Here is a 19,175-nt window from a genome sequence, read left to right as displayed (position 1 = left end):
TTTTTAGAGAGATATGAGAGGCTAGGAACAAATGATCCCCTTAAGAGGGAAGAATGGGAATTCATTCAGAAAACCAATGGAGCACACCAAAAACGGAAGCAAGGATAGGCAATAAACCATTTCTCTTATACTTGGTGGGGGGGGGGGGGGGGGAAATCAGGAAAATCTAAGTCCAGGGGGAGCAAAAGCTAGCAAGGGACATTAGAGGAAATGTCTACAGGTCAGGTATGCTAATTACAAAATATTCATGGGTAAGTTGATACTTAAGGAGAGAGAGTTGAAGAGCTTAGCGATAAATGATACAGAAGAGATTTAAGTATTAAATGCCCTTTTTTGCCTTGCCTGAATTCATACCATGTACTATGTAGCCTGAGGATGACATGATAGTCAGTAGTTAAGGTAACAATAAATCATGGATTCCTGAGAAAGTCTGGACATTCTCAAATCCATGAGAACAGAGAGGATTTACCATAGGTGATTGCCATTATGAAGCCAGTCTACTCTCACTGGTTCACAAGAGGTTCCTGATGCCTAGAAAAAGGTTAAGATTATACTTGTATTCAAATAAATAATTAAGATCTAAGAAGTTTTCAGAATGATACACTTTGAAATACTTATACCAGTATCTTTCCACTAAAAGAAGATATGATTTACCTTGGTAAACAAAATGGAACCCCCTTGCTGAAGCCCCACTCTTAGCACTGAATCGCAGAATAATTTGATTAGATGTCGCCAAAGGCAAAGTCTCTCCTATAAAGGAAAATAAAAGAAATGAAACAGGCAAAATAGAAACAAATTGTAACTCTTCACTATGTAAACAAATATACTGTTAAAATACAGTTTATGTTTTCCTCTACCTTAAAAGAAAATGTAAGTCACAATGCATAAAATGAAATTTACTATTGAAGGTTTAAAAATTGATCAGATTAAAAAGACTTCACAATTCAATAACAAACTTTCTGACATTTATTGCAAAAATACTAGAAACAGATCTCCAAGCTGTTTTTCTGTAGTCTGTCACTATCATTAGGAGCTAAAATCATTAGAAAAAGTTTTGGTCAACTTTTTCTGTGACTGACAGCTTAATTTGTTTTGCAAAACACATTAAACAATGAACAGGATTTTAAAGGTGTAACAAGGGATTCTTATGTGATGTTTATCATTTAAAAACTAAAACTAACAAGAGAGAAAACAAATTTCTGACTCTTCTTTTATAGTTGCTTCAATAAAAAATATGGCCACATCATATTACAGTGCTAATTTTTTAAAAGCATTTCAAATTTCATATATTGAATTGACAATTAATAAAGATGTTTAATATTCTTTGTTCCTCTCCTTCTCCATTTGCCTACAGTCATGACAGATGCTCAGTAAAGAAACACTACATAAATAACTGAAGTACTTTTACACTGTAAAGATGCTATTACAAGTGATGTTTTTATTTGTGTTGGGTTATATCAACACAGATTTTAAGAAGTTCTACTGAAATAAATGATAATTTAGTAATTATATCTCAGCTGTCTAAATAAGATTGAAAATTCTTTCACTTTGATTAGTTTTATATTATTGCAGCTCTATTGATTTAAATTAACAGAATCCAATTCTAAACCAATATAAATCACATGTCATGATGAATAAGTAGAAACCACAAGTTTAAATTCCCTTCAAATATTTTCAAATATCTGCTGTCGATAAATACATTAATTTTGGCTTTTTAAAAATATGTATAATGCAGTAAAATTGGGTGCCCAGAAGTGTTCTCTCAGATTTTAAAATTAAAAAGTAAATGCATTTTGCTGTTGAAATTTTGCCAGTGGTTACATAGATTTGAAAATAAATGCATTAACTCCTATTATATTGAGACAAATAGCAAGAATTCACTGCATGAAAAGGATGAGTTGAATTTTTCCAATAATAAAATGTTTCCTATAAACTGAATAGATACATTTCTTTAACTATATATTCCTTTAAAAGTGAAAATTCCTCAATTACTCAATATCAAGAATATCAAGAATCACTGGGGGAAGAATATCAAGAAGTAATGAAAATCTTAAGATGACATAGAAACTCCCCTAAACACTAGGACTGTATGACAAAAAATACAAACAGATCTTCAGAAATATTTCTATATTATTCCCTTTAGATGAACATAGTCATTCAATATGCAGAGAGATAAATTTTGGGCATGCAGTAATCTATATAAGTTTAATTATCATTTCACAAGGTCAAAATTTTGCTATAGTTACCTGAATGCAACAGCTGGTGTTTTTTAGTCTAAGTGCATGTTTGAGTTCAGATAATTGCATTTTGTGAATACAAGTAATTTGTGTTTAAATGAGACATTTGGAAAAAATAGATTTTTGGGGGCAGAGAAGATAATTGTACCATACAATCTGCCCTCTTACAGAAAGATCAGAGAATTTCCTTCAATTATTTCTCCAGTCATCCAAGTGATCAGTTCTTGCCTAAAACATATGTTTCAGAAGAATGCCGTGTTTCAAAGATTTAGACAGCTCATCCATTTCCCTTTATATCCTCTTCTACTGACCTTATTATTATATTTCCAAATGAAATTCGGAATGTTCTCATGAATTCTTTCTTCCAGACGTAACTGTGTAAGAAATATGCATTGTTTTCCTTATTTCTTACCTGAGTGGGATCCAGACAGTGAACTAAGGAGTCTAGCTTGAGAATTATCTCCATCAAATAATTCTGCCACATCATTCAGAGCTGTTTGGAAATAGGCAAATTGTCCAAACACAACTATATTAAAAAATAAAAAAGTAAGAGAGTGAGAAAGAGAGAGAACAAAAGAGAAGATGATCTGTTTTTTAAACCCAACTGTAATTGGATATTATTACTTGTTTTAGTTATAAGCAGATTCCTCCATGAATTGTTTCCAAGTTTCAGGCAAGGAGAGAAGCTTAATTTATTATCTATCATTATAAAACGTTGCAGAAGTACAAATTTGATATGCTCTTCAGTATTTCCTTATTTTTAAATAAAAACAAAAATAAAATTATCTTCCCCCAAAAGCGCGCTCTCTAGTAAAAAAAAAAAAGTCTTATTCCCAAATATACCTTATATACCAATAAAATAAGAAAATAAAATATCAAAAAAGGATTTTATTTTTAACTAAAATTTTAACAACCTTAGCAATTATTGCTGGGCATCTACTGTCACACATGATCAGTTGCTTAACCAGCCTTAGTATGAGGAAGATATTTTAGACATTGCATTAGCTATTTTTGTATCTTTTCATTAATACTCATTTAATTACAACAAATAATGAAAACTGACCAAGTAATAAAAACATAAATGCATTACTATTCTTGGCATATTGCTACACTTAATTTGACTCTCAACTGTAATCAATTTAAAGTGTATTAAAAAATACATCAAGTAATTATACAACATTTCTTATTAGTAAATATCAAATGGTTGTAAATATTAGTAAATATCAAACGAATTCAAGTATCAGTCAGCAATACAAACATGAAGTAATAAACCAGTAAAATTAAAACAATATTATTTCATCACAGCAGCTATCCATATTTTCTTGATAAAGGAGGAATCTGTTTTAAAGTTACTCCTATTCCAGATACTCTCTAAAAAAAAAAAATCACAGATCTTTGACACAGCACTTGATATATCATTTTACGTACAGCTTGTATCAGACAGTACTTTCTAACATTTTGTTAAGTTTAAAAACTTTTTTTTTTTAAATGAACAAATCATGTATTCCAACCTCTTAATTTTCAAAAGCAGGACTAACTTTGAAGTTAGATCAGAATTGCTGAAGTCTTTTTCTGTTAAATTTTGAAAACTGACAAAACTCTAGAATCCTAATCTTATCTGAGCTACCTGTACTTTAATCACTGTCACGGTGAAGAATCTTTATGTCCAGCTGGAATTTGCTGTGCTCAGCTTGTAACTACTACTATTTGTTCTTTTACTACACACTTCTGGTAGGAAGTTCTTCACTTAGAACACGTGATCAGGAATTTTAGTGAAGAACATCACAGTCAATTCGGTAATCAGATAAATCTGTCACTAAGTAAAGTTCTAATAACATTTCCTTGTAATCACTGCCCCAAGGATCTAATAATTCCAAATGACTCGATTGATTCCTTTTGTATGTACCAGCATCTTTCTCTTCTACTGGTTATTTTCTCACATCCTATACAAATTCTAGAAGGAAAAACAATTACACTCCTGCAAAGACCAACAAAAAACACTTTCTGACTTTCGGTGATATGCTTGGTTGCCATGACAACAAAGCAAAGGCTAGTCCTTGTCCAAAAACTGGTCTACTTTCCCATGAGAAAGTTTTTGTTACAAACTTATTTTTTATAAACCTGTTATGGTGAACTCATTTGTTTACAAAGTGGCATCAGTGCACCTGCAAATGCAGCAGGCATAAAAGGATGCCTGAGAGAATCTTTGGATGACTTTTTGCTGTCTGCTTTTTGCTGATTCGAGACTTTGACCTCTGGACAAGCATTTGCACTTCCTCTCATCCCTTCTCTGACTCCAGTGGGTCAATGCTGGAACTCCTCAAAACGGATTCTTTCTTTTACTCCCTTCCTCTATTTCCTCTCAACCTCTTTTAGCCAATGGCTACTAATGGAAATGAGTAAAATTGCCTTGAAGTAGTTGATATGGAACTAACACCAGTGCAAAAGTATCCTTTATCCATAACATTTATTTATTGTTGCTAGAAAATTGCCTAATTTTGCCTTGCAGTAGTTGACTGACTGTAGTTGAATAGCTCAATAAACTGTCTTGTATTGTCCCACTGAGTCATTGTCTGGCTCCATCACTCTGGAGACCGCTGCCAAGCAGGGAGTGCCCTATTCAGGGGATTCCAAAGATTCACGTTCCTCACAACCCACTGAATGGGATGAGACAACTCTATAAAATTTCACTTTCTCTTGATGGAAAGTGAAAACTATACTAATGAATACAGACTGTTTCTAAACATTTCTGTAATACAAATCACAAAGATATTGTTATTCCCCTCCCTAAAATGTTAGTAAGCAAATTTTATACGATATATGAAGTGTTGTTTTTTTTTTTGTTCGATAGAACACTAAATTGTAATTTTTTTTAAATTATTATTTAACCATAGTTATTGCAAGTATCTCCTGTGCAAATGTATTTGTGGACATCGCCTGCTTAGTTGAAGTCTATTGATCACACTGGGGAGGAATAAAATGTGAAAATTATAGAATCAATTTCTTTGTCAGGAACCCTCTATTTTTGATAGCCAATTTGCAATATATTTCAAATCTGAAGTCATTTCACATAAAGGACATCTGAACTCTAGAACAATGATTAATAATTGGTAAGTCAGTAGAATATATTCTTACCAAATTCTTTAGGTACTGTTATTGAGTAATGGCAAGTCTGTCCAGCAGTGTAATTATGAGGATAATTTGGTGATAGAACCACTCCCTCTGATCCTGTATACTGTCCTCCACATGGTGCTGGAAAGAAAATAGAAAGAAATGTTGTATGAATTACATACACCCCTACTTGTGTTAGCTCAGTCTGAAAATGAAAGAAAACCTACATTACAAAGCAACAGCTCAGTACTTTTTGCTTGTTTGTTTTTCCTACTGAGATAGATTTAATAACTCTTTCCAAGGATGTAATTTCTATTAAAATTGCAATAAAAGAGTTTTAATTGACTGCAAGTATTTGTATAGGACTAAAAGTATAAACTAGTTGACATAAGCTGTAAGCACAAAAAGTTAATTGTTGGGTTTTTACACGTATATCCATTTTTTGCTGTGCAAAAAAGAAGTTCAATTTAAAAAACATGGTAGTAGTTACTGCTGTGTAAGTGGTGTAATGCAGTTATCTTAGGTCTCAGAGAAATACACAGATATGTTAACAGCACCCTGCACAGAACACCATACTTTGTGAACATAAGCTTGAATTGCCTTGCTTTTTGTAACACACAGATATACACATTAAAATTCTTCAGTTATTTCCTCTGTAAAGCTAAACAGAAGACAAACACTTCACAAACTTTTGTATGTGTTTCTTCCAAACTTCACACTAGTCTTTCATCTGTTTCTGTAAAAAAAAAAATTAGATCAGCTCCATCTTTTAGTATCTCTTTTTCAGTATTTACAATTAAGTCAGCTTGCTTAATTTTTTCCCCATCACAAAGAATTTGAATCAGGATACCACAGCTAATTATTTCACATTACTTGTTACTATCCTTTGAAATCATGATTTAAGTATCATTAATATAGTTGCTACTACTGCGTCTTGTGCTTTCTCTCCCATTGGTCAGGATTAGATAGTACACAGCACTTTATAATCATTTCACTAGTTTTGATTATGATCTAAATCAGACATGTTCAACCTGAGGCCCACATGCAGCCCAGAACAGCTGGCAACATAACCTGGCCCCTGCCCCATACCATCTGCACCCCACTGCTGCTCTGCACCGCCAAGAAGCCCAGCCCGGCCTGAGGAGCACAACCACTGCTCACCAACAGCCAAACATCAGTACACTGTTAACACTGTCAGAGCTGCAAACAGGGCATGACAAGGGCATGGTGCAGTGCTGACTCAATTTCTAGAAGTAATTGTATGCATTTTCATTCAGTGGCTAAACACAGTCAAAACAGCAAAAAAAAATATGCAGCCTTGCTTTTTGTTAAGATAAAGGAATTTGAGAGCATGGTTCAAGATGGCAAAAAGAAAAAAATAATATTTTCTTGGTATACTTCCAGCTCCATTTTCTGTTGATATAAATATGTTACCTGGAATTTTCAAAGGGAGTGTATAAAGTTACAATCAGATAATCAATTCAGAAATCTGTCTCTTTACTTTTATAGGCCCTATTTTATCTGATAAAAACATTCCACACTTCACAATTACACCTTATTCATGTCATCATTTTTTGGCAGTAAGTACATTTGTGACCAACTGTCTTCAAGGCTGAAGCACAGAAAGAACAACATTTCATCAAAAATCTCTGATGAACACTTTGAGAACTCACTGAGAATTGCAGCCACTAACATCAAACCAGAAACTGATGCATTCGTTTCACAAAAACAAGGTCATATATCCCACTATGTTTTTGTTGCTCATTTTGTTTAAATAAAAAAATTTTAAAGATTAAAAATAAGTTTTCTTATTTATACACAATACTATAGCATATATTTTATGAGGGCTGCTCCAAAAGTAACGCCTCCTAGTTTATTATGTTGGCTCACAACATCAGAGGCAGATGTTGATGATATGGCAGTAGAGGTTGAACCTTCCCAGCAATATTCCATTACATTTTGCTGCTGTGTGACAGATGGCAGCAGAGGGGCAGTCCGACAAAATGCCATCTGACACGGACTCAAGTATAAAGCAAAGGTGTGGAAATGGATTCCTCCATGCAGAAAAAATTGCACTCACTGATTTTCATCAGTGCTTGCTGAGCATTTATGGAGACCAAACAGTGGTTGTGAGTACAGTAAGGCAGTGGGTAGTGCATTTCAGCAGTGGTGACAGCAACAGTGGGTCACCTCCACTGGTGTAGATTTTTTATGAGAGTAGCACGCAGGGTCTTGTTCATCGCTGGTGAAAGTGAAGTTAATGGTGATGACTATGTTGAAAAATAGTGTTTTGTAATTGAGAAATTACTCTATCAAATAGTGTTACTGTGCTCTTTGGATAAATTTCCACATAAATAAAAGGAGGCATTACTTTCAGAGCAACCTTTGCATTTGAGGCCCAAGACAATTCCTCTTAAATCTATGAGGTCCAGGCAAGCCAAAAAGTTGGACATCCATGATCCAAACCATTACAGTGCTTACCTTACATGGAAGACCAAGCTCAAACCAGAAAGAAAACCTTTATTTTTGGAGGGTAATTATTTTTTTTTCCCTTATCAGGATGTATAAAGAATAAAAAGAGGCATATAATCTACTGATCCAACCAAATTTTTAAACAATCTTGCTTTCAGTATGCATAACTAAACTCTACTCCATCTTTTCAGTATAATCAATTCAATTTAGTACAGTAATTCTTTTTAACAACATTTTAGAATATTATTACTGCGTATATGATGCTGCATATTTGATGTTGGTTATTTTTGCAAAGATACAAGCAATAGACTCCTACCTCATACTAATTTTCTGATAGAAGTCAAACAATTTGGGGTGCATGTTTTCCAGTTTATAGTTTCACTCAGATGTAACAGCATCAAGATACCTGATCATTCACTTCTTAATTTCTGCTTCTTTAGACTCACCATGTTACTTAGAAAAGACATAACAAGAAAATTTAGAAGACATCACAATACACTAATTGCCACCTTGCAATGAGAATTTTAGTCAAGGCAGAAATATTATGTCTCAGAACTATGTACAACTAATTCATCCTCTATTCCTTGCTTCACTATTTACTTCATATAAACATAGAACAACCCTAAGAAATTAAGAGAAAGCCACATGTATTTAACTGTCAATACAGTTCAGAATTATTTAATTAGATTGAAAACTAACATTAAGAAAAATTTTATATTTTAGTTATCTATTGTATGATCCTCAAAATGAGTGCTGTATAAGACATACCTGTCTATTTTCTTAAAATACAAGCATTTTAGGAGATATTTCTGTCCTATGTAGAACTTCAGTTATGGGTGTAAAAACTAGAAGAGTCAAAGAAAACATTTTCCTTAATTTTTAATTTCATAATTTAAACACTATTATAATAAAAGATACTATTGTAATAGCAAACTGTTTCTTAAGAAATAGAATATTACTTGTCCTGTGAAGCAGCGAAACTGCTTCTGACAAGTTCTTTACGATACCAGGCAAAGCATCATTAGGAATACCAATAATCACATACAGGAGAAAAGCTGACTCAGCTAACAATGAGAATCTCCGGCTATGGAACACTTCTTCTAAAGAAATAGGCTAGCCTTTAAATGAACCCAGGGAGGGGAGTGGACCCAGGGTCCACCCCTTCTGGTCAGGTAGGAAGCATATGTAAATTATTTGCACCTGTGCTTTGGGGGGGGCCAGCCATACCCCTTTACCAGGTGCTCAATCATCAGTTCAGGCTGTGACCTAACAACTCCCCCCACAGATGTTTATTCTGGTTATAAAATGAAGGAAAATAAATGTTGCTATTTAAATGTTTTTTTTTCTTGCTTTCTTTGTCAAACACAAACAACCCAGAAAATAAGTATACCTGTTTGTGAGAGGAATTACAGTTGTTTTTTTTTTTCTTCTACATTACAATTCAGTGTTTTTATTACCGTTTCAGAACACCAGGCTAGGGAGTACTCAAACTGGACAAATATAAGTTCATCAGGACTGCTGGACTGCTCCCACAAGTGCTGAGAAAACTGATGTCATTGGAAGGCCTCTCTCAATTATTTTTGAAATGTCATGAAAATCAGGAGAGGCTTCTGAAGACCGAAAAAAAGAGAATGTCACCCTATCTTCAAGAAATGAGAGGACTATCCAGGGAATTTGGTCAGCTTCATCTCAATCCCTGGAAAGATCATGGCATAACTAATCTTGGAAAACACTTCCAGACACATTAAAGACAAGGCAATCAGGAATACTCAGCATGGATTTCCAATGAGGAAATCATACTTAACCAAAAAAGAAGGTTTTCTAATGAGATGTGACTAGCTTGGATGAGAGGAAAGCAGCGAATGTAGCTTACTTTAACTTTAGTAACACTTTGGACACTTTGCCATAACATCCTCATAGACAAGCTGACCAATTATAGGTTAGATACACAGACAGTGAGCTGGATTGAAAATGGTTCAAACAGCAAGGCCCAGAGGGTGTGATTTGTGGCAAAGAATCCACTTGGAGACCATTAACTAATGTTATTCCTCCAGGGACTAATACTGGGGCCAGCAACATCTGCATTAATGACCAGAACAATGGAACACAGGGTTCCTCCAGGATGTTTACAGACAAAAAGAATTGGGAGCAACCGATGCACTACATGGTTGTGCTATCTTCCAGAAGCACTTCATTAGGCTGGAGAACTGAGCAGAGAGGAATCTCATGAAATTTAACAAAAAGAAATACCATATCTTGCACTGGGGGAAGAATAACCTGAGGCCCCAGTATAGAATCATAGAATCATAGAATTAGCTAGGTTGGAAAAGACCTACAAGATCACCTAGTCCAACCATCCACCTACCACCAACAACCCCACTAAACTATGTCTCCCAACGCTATATCTAAACGTTTCTTGAACACCTCCTGGGTCAGTGACTCCACCACCTCCCTGGGCAGCCCGTTCCAGCGCCTGACCACTCTTTCAGAAAAGTAGTATTTCCTAATGTCCAGCCTAAATCTCCCCTGGCACAACTTGAAGCCATTCCCCCTCGTCCTTCCCCCTCGTATAGGCTGGGACCCAACCACCTAAGAAGCAGCTCTGTGGAGAAGGACTCTGGTGAACAAAGAGCTGAACAAGATCCATTGGTGTGTACTCAGGGAAAAGGTGGCTATCATCCCCTTGGGGAGAGCACTAAGAAGACCATTTGCCACTTATCAACATAAGAGCTCTTTCCTCTCTACTCAGCACTGATGAGGCCACATTTTCAGTTCTGTGTCCAGTTCTGGGCCCCTCAATACAATAAATACATGGACTTAATGGAGAAATTCCAGTGAAAAGCTAGAAAAAATGATTGGTCTAAAACATCTGGAGATGTGGGAAATGCGAACAGACCTGGAGCTGTTTACCATAGCAAATAGGAAGCTTGGATCCCATCAAACTGTATAAATACCTGAATTGAGAGAATGATGAAAAGGGAAGAACCGGACAATAGTAGTGCCACCAACAGTAGCGCCAAGGACAAGAAGCAGCATGTAGAAGTTCAAACATATATGAAGCTCTGTCTGAACATATCTGAACATAAGCAAATGCACTTTTTTGCAATAAAGACCTATTTGTGCTCTCAGAGCCACACTTGCAGGTCTTAAATCAAAATCCGCACAAACTGATTCTATGTAATTCAAATGCATCATAATAACACAAATTAGTAATAGGTGTAATAGTAATAATAGATAAATATACTATTGATAGGCTTATATAGTAATGATAGGTATAAAATTATAATAATATAAATAGTAAACGTAATTTAATTTCTTGTAGGAAATTCTGCTTAGCTTCCAGCTATTAACCTATTTCTTTCATCTAAAATGCTTGAAAATAAAGTTGCATTCTTCTTCATTTTCTGGGTTCTCTATTCCATTGATTTTTTTCTGCTTTGCTTACAAAATGATTCCACAGTCTCCATGCCTTTCCTTTTTTTGTGGTTTAACCCAGCAGGCAGCTAAGCACAACACAGCCATTTGCTCACTCCCCACCCCCTACAATGGGACAGGGGAGAAAACTGAAGAATGCCAAGTACTCATGTACTGAGACAAGGACAGTTTAAAAAGAAAGAAAATGAGGAAAAGAAGAAAGAAGAAAAAATAAAGGAAAACAAAAGGAAAGAAGAAGAAAAGAGGAATAAACAAGTGGAAGTGGAAAAGAGGAATAAAACAAGTGATGCACAATGCAGTTGCTCTCCACCAGCCAACCAATGCCCAGACAGTCCCTGAGAAATAGCCTCCTCAGCCAGTTCTCCCAAGTTTCGTGGTTGAGCATGATTGACTCCATATCAAATGGAAAATCTCTTTGATATGTTTGGGCCAACTCTTCTTGTTGTGTCTCTTCCCAGCTTTTCTGCACGCCCAGACTCCTCGCTGGCAGGCAGTATGAGAAGTAGAAAAGTCATTGACGTAGTGTAAATACTGCCCACTAATAACCAAAACATCAGTATGTTATCAACAGTATTTTCATAAGAAATTCAAAACAGCACCATACCAGCTACCATGAAGGAGATTAGTTCTATTCCAGCTGAAACCATCACATCCTTAAATTGACATAATTCACAATTCTGTAAATATTCTGCTTGCATCTTAAAAGACAAGTTTAGATTATATGTGCATATGTGTGAGTATGTATGTATATATATCGCTGTATGTAATGTCTTCTGTGTCTTCAGGCCCACACTGGAAGGACACCACAAAAGAACCTGCATTAGGTTTTACTGCTCTCTGCTCTACACAACCACCAATGTTTCTATAATTGTATCCCCCAATTAACTGCACATGCCACTGTACCATGTCCAAAAATGCATGTAATACACTTTTGGGTAACAGTGGGGAGACAAGAGAAATGGTAAGATAATGGTAGATACCATTACAAGATGGCAATGCTCTGTTCCATGCTGGCTTTCCATCTGCACCAATTGCACATGTAATAGTTGAAGGATCAATAATTTTATATCCAGAGTCACACTGGTAAGTAATAGTTGAACCAAGCTTAAAGTCTGTTCCAATTCTTGTTCCATTCATGATGTTTCCAGGATCAAAACAAGCTTCCCGTGGCTTTTCTGTTAAAGTGAATGAAAATAAATCTATGTACACATTCAGCTTAAAAAAAAAAAAGAAACATTTTCAGTGGTTTTTTTTTTTTTTTTTTTTTACAGTCATTTTCTCATTTCTGTATGTATACAAGATCATGGATATTTGCATAAGATTGGCTGTGTAGACAAGGAAATCATACAGAAAATACCTAATCTGCATCATTTTCTTTCCACCTATTGTTAGTAGAACAGCCCAAAGGCTCAATGACTTCCATGAAGAGAATTAAATTTCTAGAATCCACAGCTTAATATTATTATAATTTTTAACCAAACATCATACTCAGTACTCAAAGAGATCTGGTCAAGCTGTCATTACTATGGAATAACTTGAAATATTAAAATGTGTTGCTACTTTATTCCTCATACTTAAGAATATCTAATAACTGGAGCTTGAAGGCTAATGAAATAAGCACAACAGTTATTTTCTGGAATGAGCTAATGTTTATGAAATCTTTAAATCAATGTGAGTGTTGACATTGATGTTAATACTGTTATTTCATTCATAACCCATGTTAAAATATAAAAAAAAGAGAAAGGACAAAAAAAATTTATATTAGAAATGTCTTTGTTTAAAGAATATGATCGAGATAATCTTCAGGGAAATAGGATTTACGGGTAGAATGTTATAAGTAAATAAATGAAAACAAAATAACAGTATTATTATACTGTTGATAACTATGCCATACATTTTGCTAACAATGACTTAAATACAATTCAGTTAGTTTAAAATCTATGAAAAAATGTTAGATAACTTCTGCAAATAATAATTTGCTAAATAATTGAACTCAAGTAGGGAAGGATGCACCTAATACAAATGGGATGCAAAGACTTTTAATTGGAAAGTTCAAGGGTGAAATTCATAGTAAAAATTTACACCATGCCTACTTTCTTTATTAAATGTTAATATATCAAGTATTATAAATAAAATACTCAAGGGAAATGTTCAGAAAGCCAATATGGATGTCAATAAGCAGAAATGAAATATATATTTTTAATAAAATATTGAGTAACATAATTTTAGTGTGGAATTATAAGGCACAAACTGTGTGTTTAATTACTTTTCAAAATATGTTGTTTTGATAATATATTTTCTTTCTCTTGGATTTTGATTGCATAAAGGCACATGGATCAGACTATGCTGAGAACAGAAAATGCACACTGAGCTAAATACATAAGTACTTAGTGTATCCTATCTGTGATTGTAGAGAGTATTTTTTAGCTCTTTATCTCCTTCTGCTCAACATCCCATCTTCTATAGTTACAAGCCAGAACAAGCTATACCACTTTTTCCTTTTAAATATATTTTGCTTCAAGATTAGAAAGGAATAAATAGACGAGAATTTCATCTATGGCAGTGTGATAATTGTTTTGGGAAGAAAATCCTTGCCAATACATAATGTGTAGTGATGGATGAAAGATGCAGAATAAATATAAAAATAATGTAAAATTTCTTTTTAACCTCCCTCAGCTTCATTGTCATTTCTACTCTCTTTTAGGTTTTTTTTTAATTCTTACATTTTTGACGTGTACATTATATATTTTACTTCCATTGTCAAGAATAAGAAGTTGAGGCAGCACCTCTACTCATGAGAAACAGCTTGAATGAATCTGAGCAGAGATGACAATTAAGTCGGGAGAGCATGTGGACCAGAAACAAACCAGCTTTTAACTTGTGTGTTTATGTGTGTATGCCTTTAATTAAAAGAAAATATAACCTATTATCTGGCTAGAAGCAGTTACCACTCTCCCTATTCTTCCCTGAAAACAAAAAATGCAAAGGGTCTCCTGAAATAGTTACTCAAAAGATGTGTACGCAGATTCAAAAGGAATGTGGAAAGGAAAATGTATTGGTATGTATCAGCAAAGAAACACTAACAGTCACGTATTGCAATTGGGTGAAACAACTCCTTTGCAACGGCTACTTTTTATGTGCATCTCTTATTATTTTTTTTTCCTGGAAGCTGAAAATGCACATAGTAATGTGAAAGATTTCATGAAAGAGGGTTTCTGTGTTCCTCAACACATTTACAGAAAACTGCTTTTAAAACCTATGATAATATTAAGGGGTATCTGGCAGTTCAATATGAGTATGTCTAGAATTAAACAGATTTGAGTCTCAGTAAATCCTAATTAACATTTCTTTCCTTTCATATGTTTCCACGGATGAGGGTGAGAACAATACCTTTATAGTCAATAGCAAATCCTGACATTCCAACAGAAGCGTCACTGCGAAAAGCCAGGAACAGACTGTTACCACTGCTCTCTATTCTTTCAGGAGCCTGTGAGCCTTGAAAACTGCCAATTAGAGGACTGTTGGAATCTTCCCCTTCATAAATATGTAGAAAATCATAACTGGGTTCCATACTGAAACTGAAAAGAAAAAAGAGAATTAAGTCTTAGATTATTTCTCACAAATTAAACATGACTGTAACTGTGGCTGCCAATCTTCTGCCTAACACATTTTCTTTTCCAGAAATAAAAGACTTTTAAGTATGATTCACAGTGAAAATTTATTGTCTTTAGATGAAGTTCTCCTTACCATTGATATGAATAAGTTGAGCTTTCCAAAAGATCTACTGTAAGGCCAAAGATCTACTATGCAGGCTCTATCCACAGTCAATGAGAAATAAACATATACTCCCACCTATCTTAAATACTTTTCTCAAGATGGGATGAAACATCTGCTGCAGAAGGCTGTATCTTACCACTGACCACAGGAATGATCCAGACAACTTCCTAATTAAAGTCAAGTTTTTACTTGATTAAAGTAGATTATATTAATTCCACTCATCACAAACATAAATTCACCACCTTCAAAACAAGATGCGTTCCTATGGACAGATCTCTGTCCTGGAACTTGTCTTTGTTCATATCCAAATTTTATCAGATAATTGTGATAAATTATAGTGAATACTGAATATTCTCAAAAAATCACCTGTATGTCATATTTTAAGACATTTATATATTTATAAAGCAATTAAGAAGATACTAGGAACAGACTCTTTAAGAGGAATTTAATACAGATGAGCTCTGAGACAATGTAAGGATAAAACAAGGGCTTTTATGTAAGAAATGTATACAGAGGTGGATAGAAAGGACATATCAGGAACAATGAGAAAAGTAAGACAGCATTAAAAAAAGCAGTTAGGGTCTCAGTCAGGTCAATGGATTTTTTTTTTCCTTTTATTATCTTTGTAAAAGGAAATAGAGTATAAATATTTTGATATGTTACAAGTGTGGTAGTCATCTTTCTGTTTGTCTTTCTATTATATCAGTGTTTTTACATACAAGATTTTCTAAATCACGTAAGACAAAAAAACCGCAATATCTTTAGATATCATCATCACACTTCTGATGTTTTCATAGAATCATAGAATGGTTTGGGTTAGAAGGGACCTTTAAGATCATGGTGAATCATAGTTGATCACTGGTGGTGAATGGAGTTAAATCCAGCTGGCGACCAGTCACAACTTGTGTTCCCTAGGGGTCGGTGCTGGGGCCTGTCCTTTTCAATATCTTTATTGAAGATAGCTAATTCTATGATTCTATGATCATCTAGTTCCAAACCCCATGCTATATGCAGGGACACCTCCCTCTAGACCAGGTTGCTCAAAGCTCCATCCAATTTGGCCTTGAATGCTTCCAGGGAGGGGGCATCCACAGCCTCACTGGGCAACCCGTTCCAGTGTCTCACCACCCTCACAGGAAAAAATTTCTTCCTGATATCTAGTCTAAATCTACCCTCTTCCAGTTTAAAACCATTTCCCCTTGTCCTGTTGCTACATGCTCTTACAGTAAGTCCCTCCCCAGCTTTCCTGTAGGTTCCCTTCAGGTAGTGGAAGGCTGCTATAAGTTCCTCCCGGAGCCTTCTCTTCTCTAGGCTGAAGAGTCCCAGCTCTCTCAGCGTGCCCCTGTAGGGGAGGTGCTCCAGCCCTCTGATCATCTTAGCGGCCCTCCTGTGGACCTGCTTCAACAACTCTATGTCCTTCTTGTGTTGGGGGCCCCAGAACTGGATGCAGTACTCCAGGTGAGGTCTCATGAGAGCAGAGTAGAGGGACAGAATCACCTCCCTCAACCTGCTGGTCACGTTTCTCTTGATGCAACCCAGGATAGGGTTGGACTTCTGGGCTACAAGCGCACGTTGCCGATTCATGTTGAATCTTCCATCAGTTGACACTCCCAAATCCTTCTCCTCAGGGCTGCTCTCAAGCCATTCTCTGCCCAGTCTATATTTGTGCTTGGGATTGCCCTGACCCAGGTGCAGGACCTTGCACTTGGCCTTGTTGAACTTCATGAGGTTGAAATGGACCCACCTCTCAAGCCTGTCCAGGTTCTTTTGGATGGATCCCTTCCCTCTAGCGTGTCAACTGCATCACTCAGCTTGGTGTCATCTGCAAACTTGCTGAGAGTGCACTCCAGCCCACTGTCCATGCCGCCTACAAAGATGTTAAATAACACCAGTCTCAACACCAATTCCCGAAGAACGCCACTCATCACTGGACTTGGACATTGAGCCATTGACTGCAACTCTCTGAGTATGACTACCCAGCCAATTCCCTTATCCATTGAGTGGTCCATCCATCAAATCCGTTTGTCTCCAATTTGGCGATCACAACGTCACATGGGACAGTGTCAAACGCTTTGCACAAGTCCAGGTAGATGATGTCAGATTATATTCCTTTATCCACTGACTCCATCATAAAAGGCCACCAAGTTTGTCAGGCATGACTTGCCGTTGGAGAATCCATGTTGGTTACCACCAATCACCTCATCTTTATTTTCCATGTGCCTTCGTAGGGCCTTCAGGAGGATCTGCCCAATGATCTTGCCAAGCACAGAGGTGAAACTGACTGGCCTGTAGTTCTCAGGATCATCTTTTTTTTTCCTTCTTGAAAGTGGAGGTCATGTTTCCCCTTTTCCAATCAGTGAGAACTTCACCAGACTGCCATGACCTTTCAAATATGATGGATAGCAGCTTGGCAACTTCATCTGCCAGTTCCCTCAGAACATGTGGATGGATCTTGTTGGGTCCCATGGACTTGTGCACCTTCAGGTTCTTTAGATGGTCTTGAACCCAATCTTCACTTAAAACAGGCAGATCTTCCTTCTCCCAGTTCTTACCTTTGTTTTCTGTAGCTTCGGCACCATTGCTAGAGCCCTTACCAGTGAAGACTGAGGCAAAGGAGTTACTGAGCACCTCAGCTTTCTCTGTATCCCTCATGACCAGGTCTCCAGTTTCCTTCCAGAGAGGGCTTGCATCTTCCCTGGCCTTCCTTTTATCACTGATATACCTGTAGAATTTCTTCTTCCCCTTTAGGCCCTTGGATAGATTTAATTCTGCCTGAATTTTAGTTTTCCTAACCTGAGCCCTGGCTGCTCAGACAACTTCTTTGTATTTCTCCCAGGTAACCCGTTCCTGCTTCCACTCCCTATACACTTTCTTTTTGCGCTTAATTAAGTCCAGGAGCTCCTTGTTGATCCACGGAGGCCTCCTGGCATTCTTGCCAGACTTCCTTTTTCAGGGCATGCACTGCTTCTGAGCTTGGAGGAGATGGTCCTTGAATACCAACCAGCATTCTTGGGCCCCTCTTCCCTCCAGGCCTTTATCCCACATTACCCTTTTCCTAAGTAATGTCAAATGCAAGTGGCTTCACATAATAAAATAATGTTTTATGCTCTATTTTCAACAGGTAGGAGAAGCCACAAAAAAAAAGTTTTGGAACTTTACATAAGACAGAGAAATTTTAGTTGAGAGTAAGAAGAATGGAAAGAAAGAGCAGTCTAGAGATCAGGAACAAGGAAAAGCAATGTTACTATTCTATTCTACAGGGCAATGCTTTTCCATCTTTCCGTAGCCAAAACACATTTGATAAAATACATTGAATCTCTGTATTCTTAGTTCACATTCTCATCCCATGTAGGCACTGCTATCTTCTCAAAGCCATTTCCTTGCAAATAACTCAGGACTCAGCTGTGGCATATTGCCTGAGAATAAAAAATGATAAAATGAAGAGAAACTTGTATATTAAGAAAGTGGATTTTGCAGATGTCAAAGACAAATCAAACAAGTTATTGAAAGGATTGCAGGGAATTATTTCTTCACTGACATTTAATATAAAACTAAGGGTATGTTGTGATAGTCTATTAAGTTGAGTTCCAACACTAAACATATTTCTATCTCACTTTAATTCTCCAGTACAAGGTTACCAGCTTGTACTCAAACACTTTTTCATTAGATAGGAATCTGTATTACTCTTATGATCCATTTATACTGTAAATATGTTATTTGTTTAAAAGGAAAAGTAGTTAAAGCTTTCAGTTCAGTCTATTTGGTAACCATATATACATACATAGTGATAATAAGTTAAGCTGTATTCCAATTTTCCTTTATTTTCATTCTTTGTTTTGTCCAGCTTTCTGAAATATTTACAAAAGCCACAATCCACAGCTTAAAATGCCCTATATCACCATCAGGCATCAGAAGACAGGCTAGTTTCCAAGATATTCTGCAGCTTTAGATAGTTTTGCAAAATGTAGCACCAAAAAACAGGGAAGCTATAGCATAACATTTTCTTTCACATTTCTAAGGAAGATTTCTTTTGTATTAAGAATTTAAGAACTTCTAGTGAAGAATATCAAAATTAGGAAAGACTTGGGCAGTCTAGTGTGACTACTGGAATGCAAGTATTTATAACATACTTCTACTTACTAT

General features: G+C 35.9%; 1 protein-coding gene across 4 annotated transcripts in view; it reads right to left on the bottom strand.

The window, feature by feature from the left end:
* Positions 1 to 19,175, bottom strand: part of CSMD1 (CUB and Sushi multiple domains 1) — a 1,076,183-nt gene that overhangs the window by 164,940 nt on the left and 892,068 nt on the right. For all 4 annotated transcript variants that reach the window (XM_021390293.1, XM_021390292.1, XM_021390294.1 and 1 more), the window contains 5 exons: positions 14,646 to 14,833; positions 12,236 to 12,430; positions 5,373 to 5,489; positions 2,650 to 2,763; positions 655 to 750 (listed from right to left, as the gene is read on the bottom strand). In XM_021390293.1, the coding sequence (XP_021245968.1) occupies positions 655 to 750; positions 2,650 to 2,763; positions 5,373 to 5,489; positions 12,236 to 12,430; positions 14,646 to 14,833 (710 nt within the window). The remainder of the gene's footprint in view (positions 1 to 654; positions 751 to 2,649; positions 2,764 to 5,372; positions 5,490 to 12,235; positions 12,431 to 14,645; positions 14,834 to 19,175) is intronic.

This window comes from Numida meleagris, chromosome 3, assembly GCF_002078875.1.
Source record: "Numida meleagris isolate 19003 breed g44 Domestic line chromosome 3, NumMel1.0, whole genome shotgun sequence".
Classification (NCBI taxonomy): domain Eukaryota; kingdom Metazoa; phylum Chordata; class Aves; order Galliformes; family Numididae; genus Numida; species Numida meleagris.
Note: the sequence above shows the minus strand (reverse complement) of the source record. Positions and strands in the feature narration are given on the sequence as shown.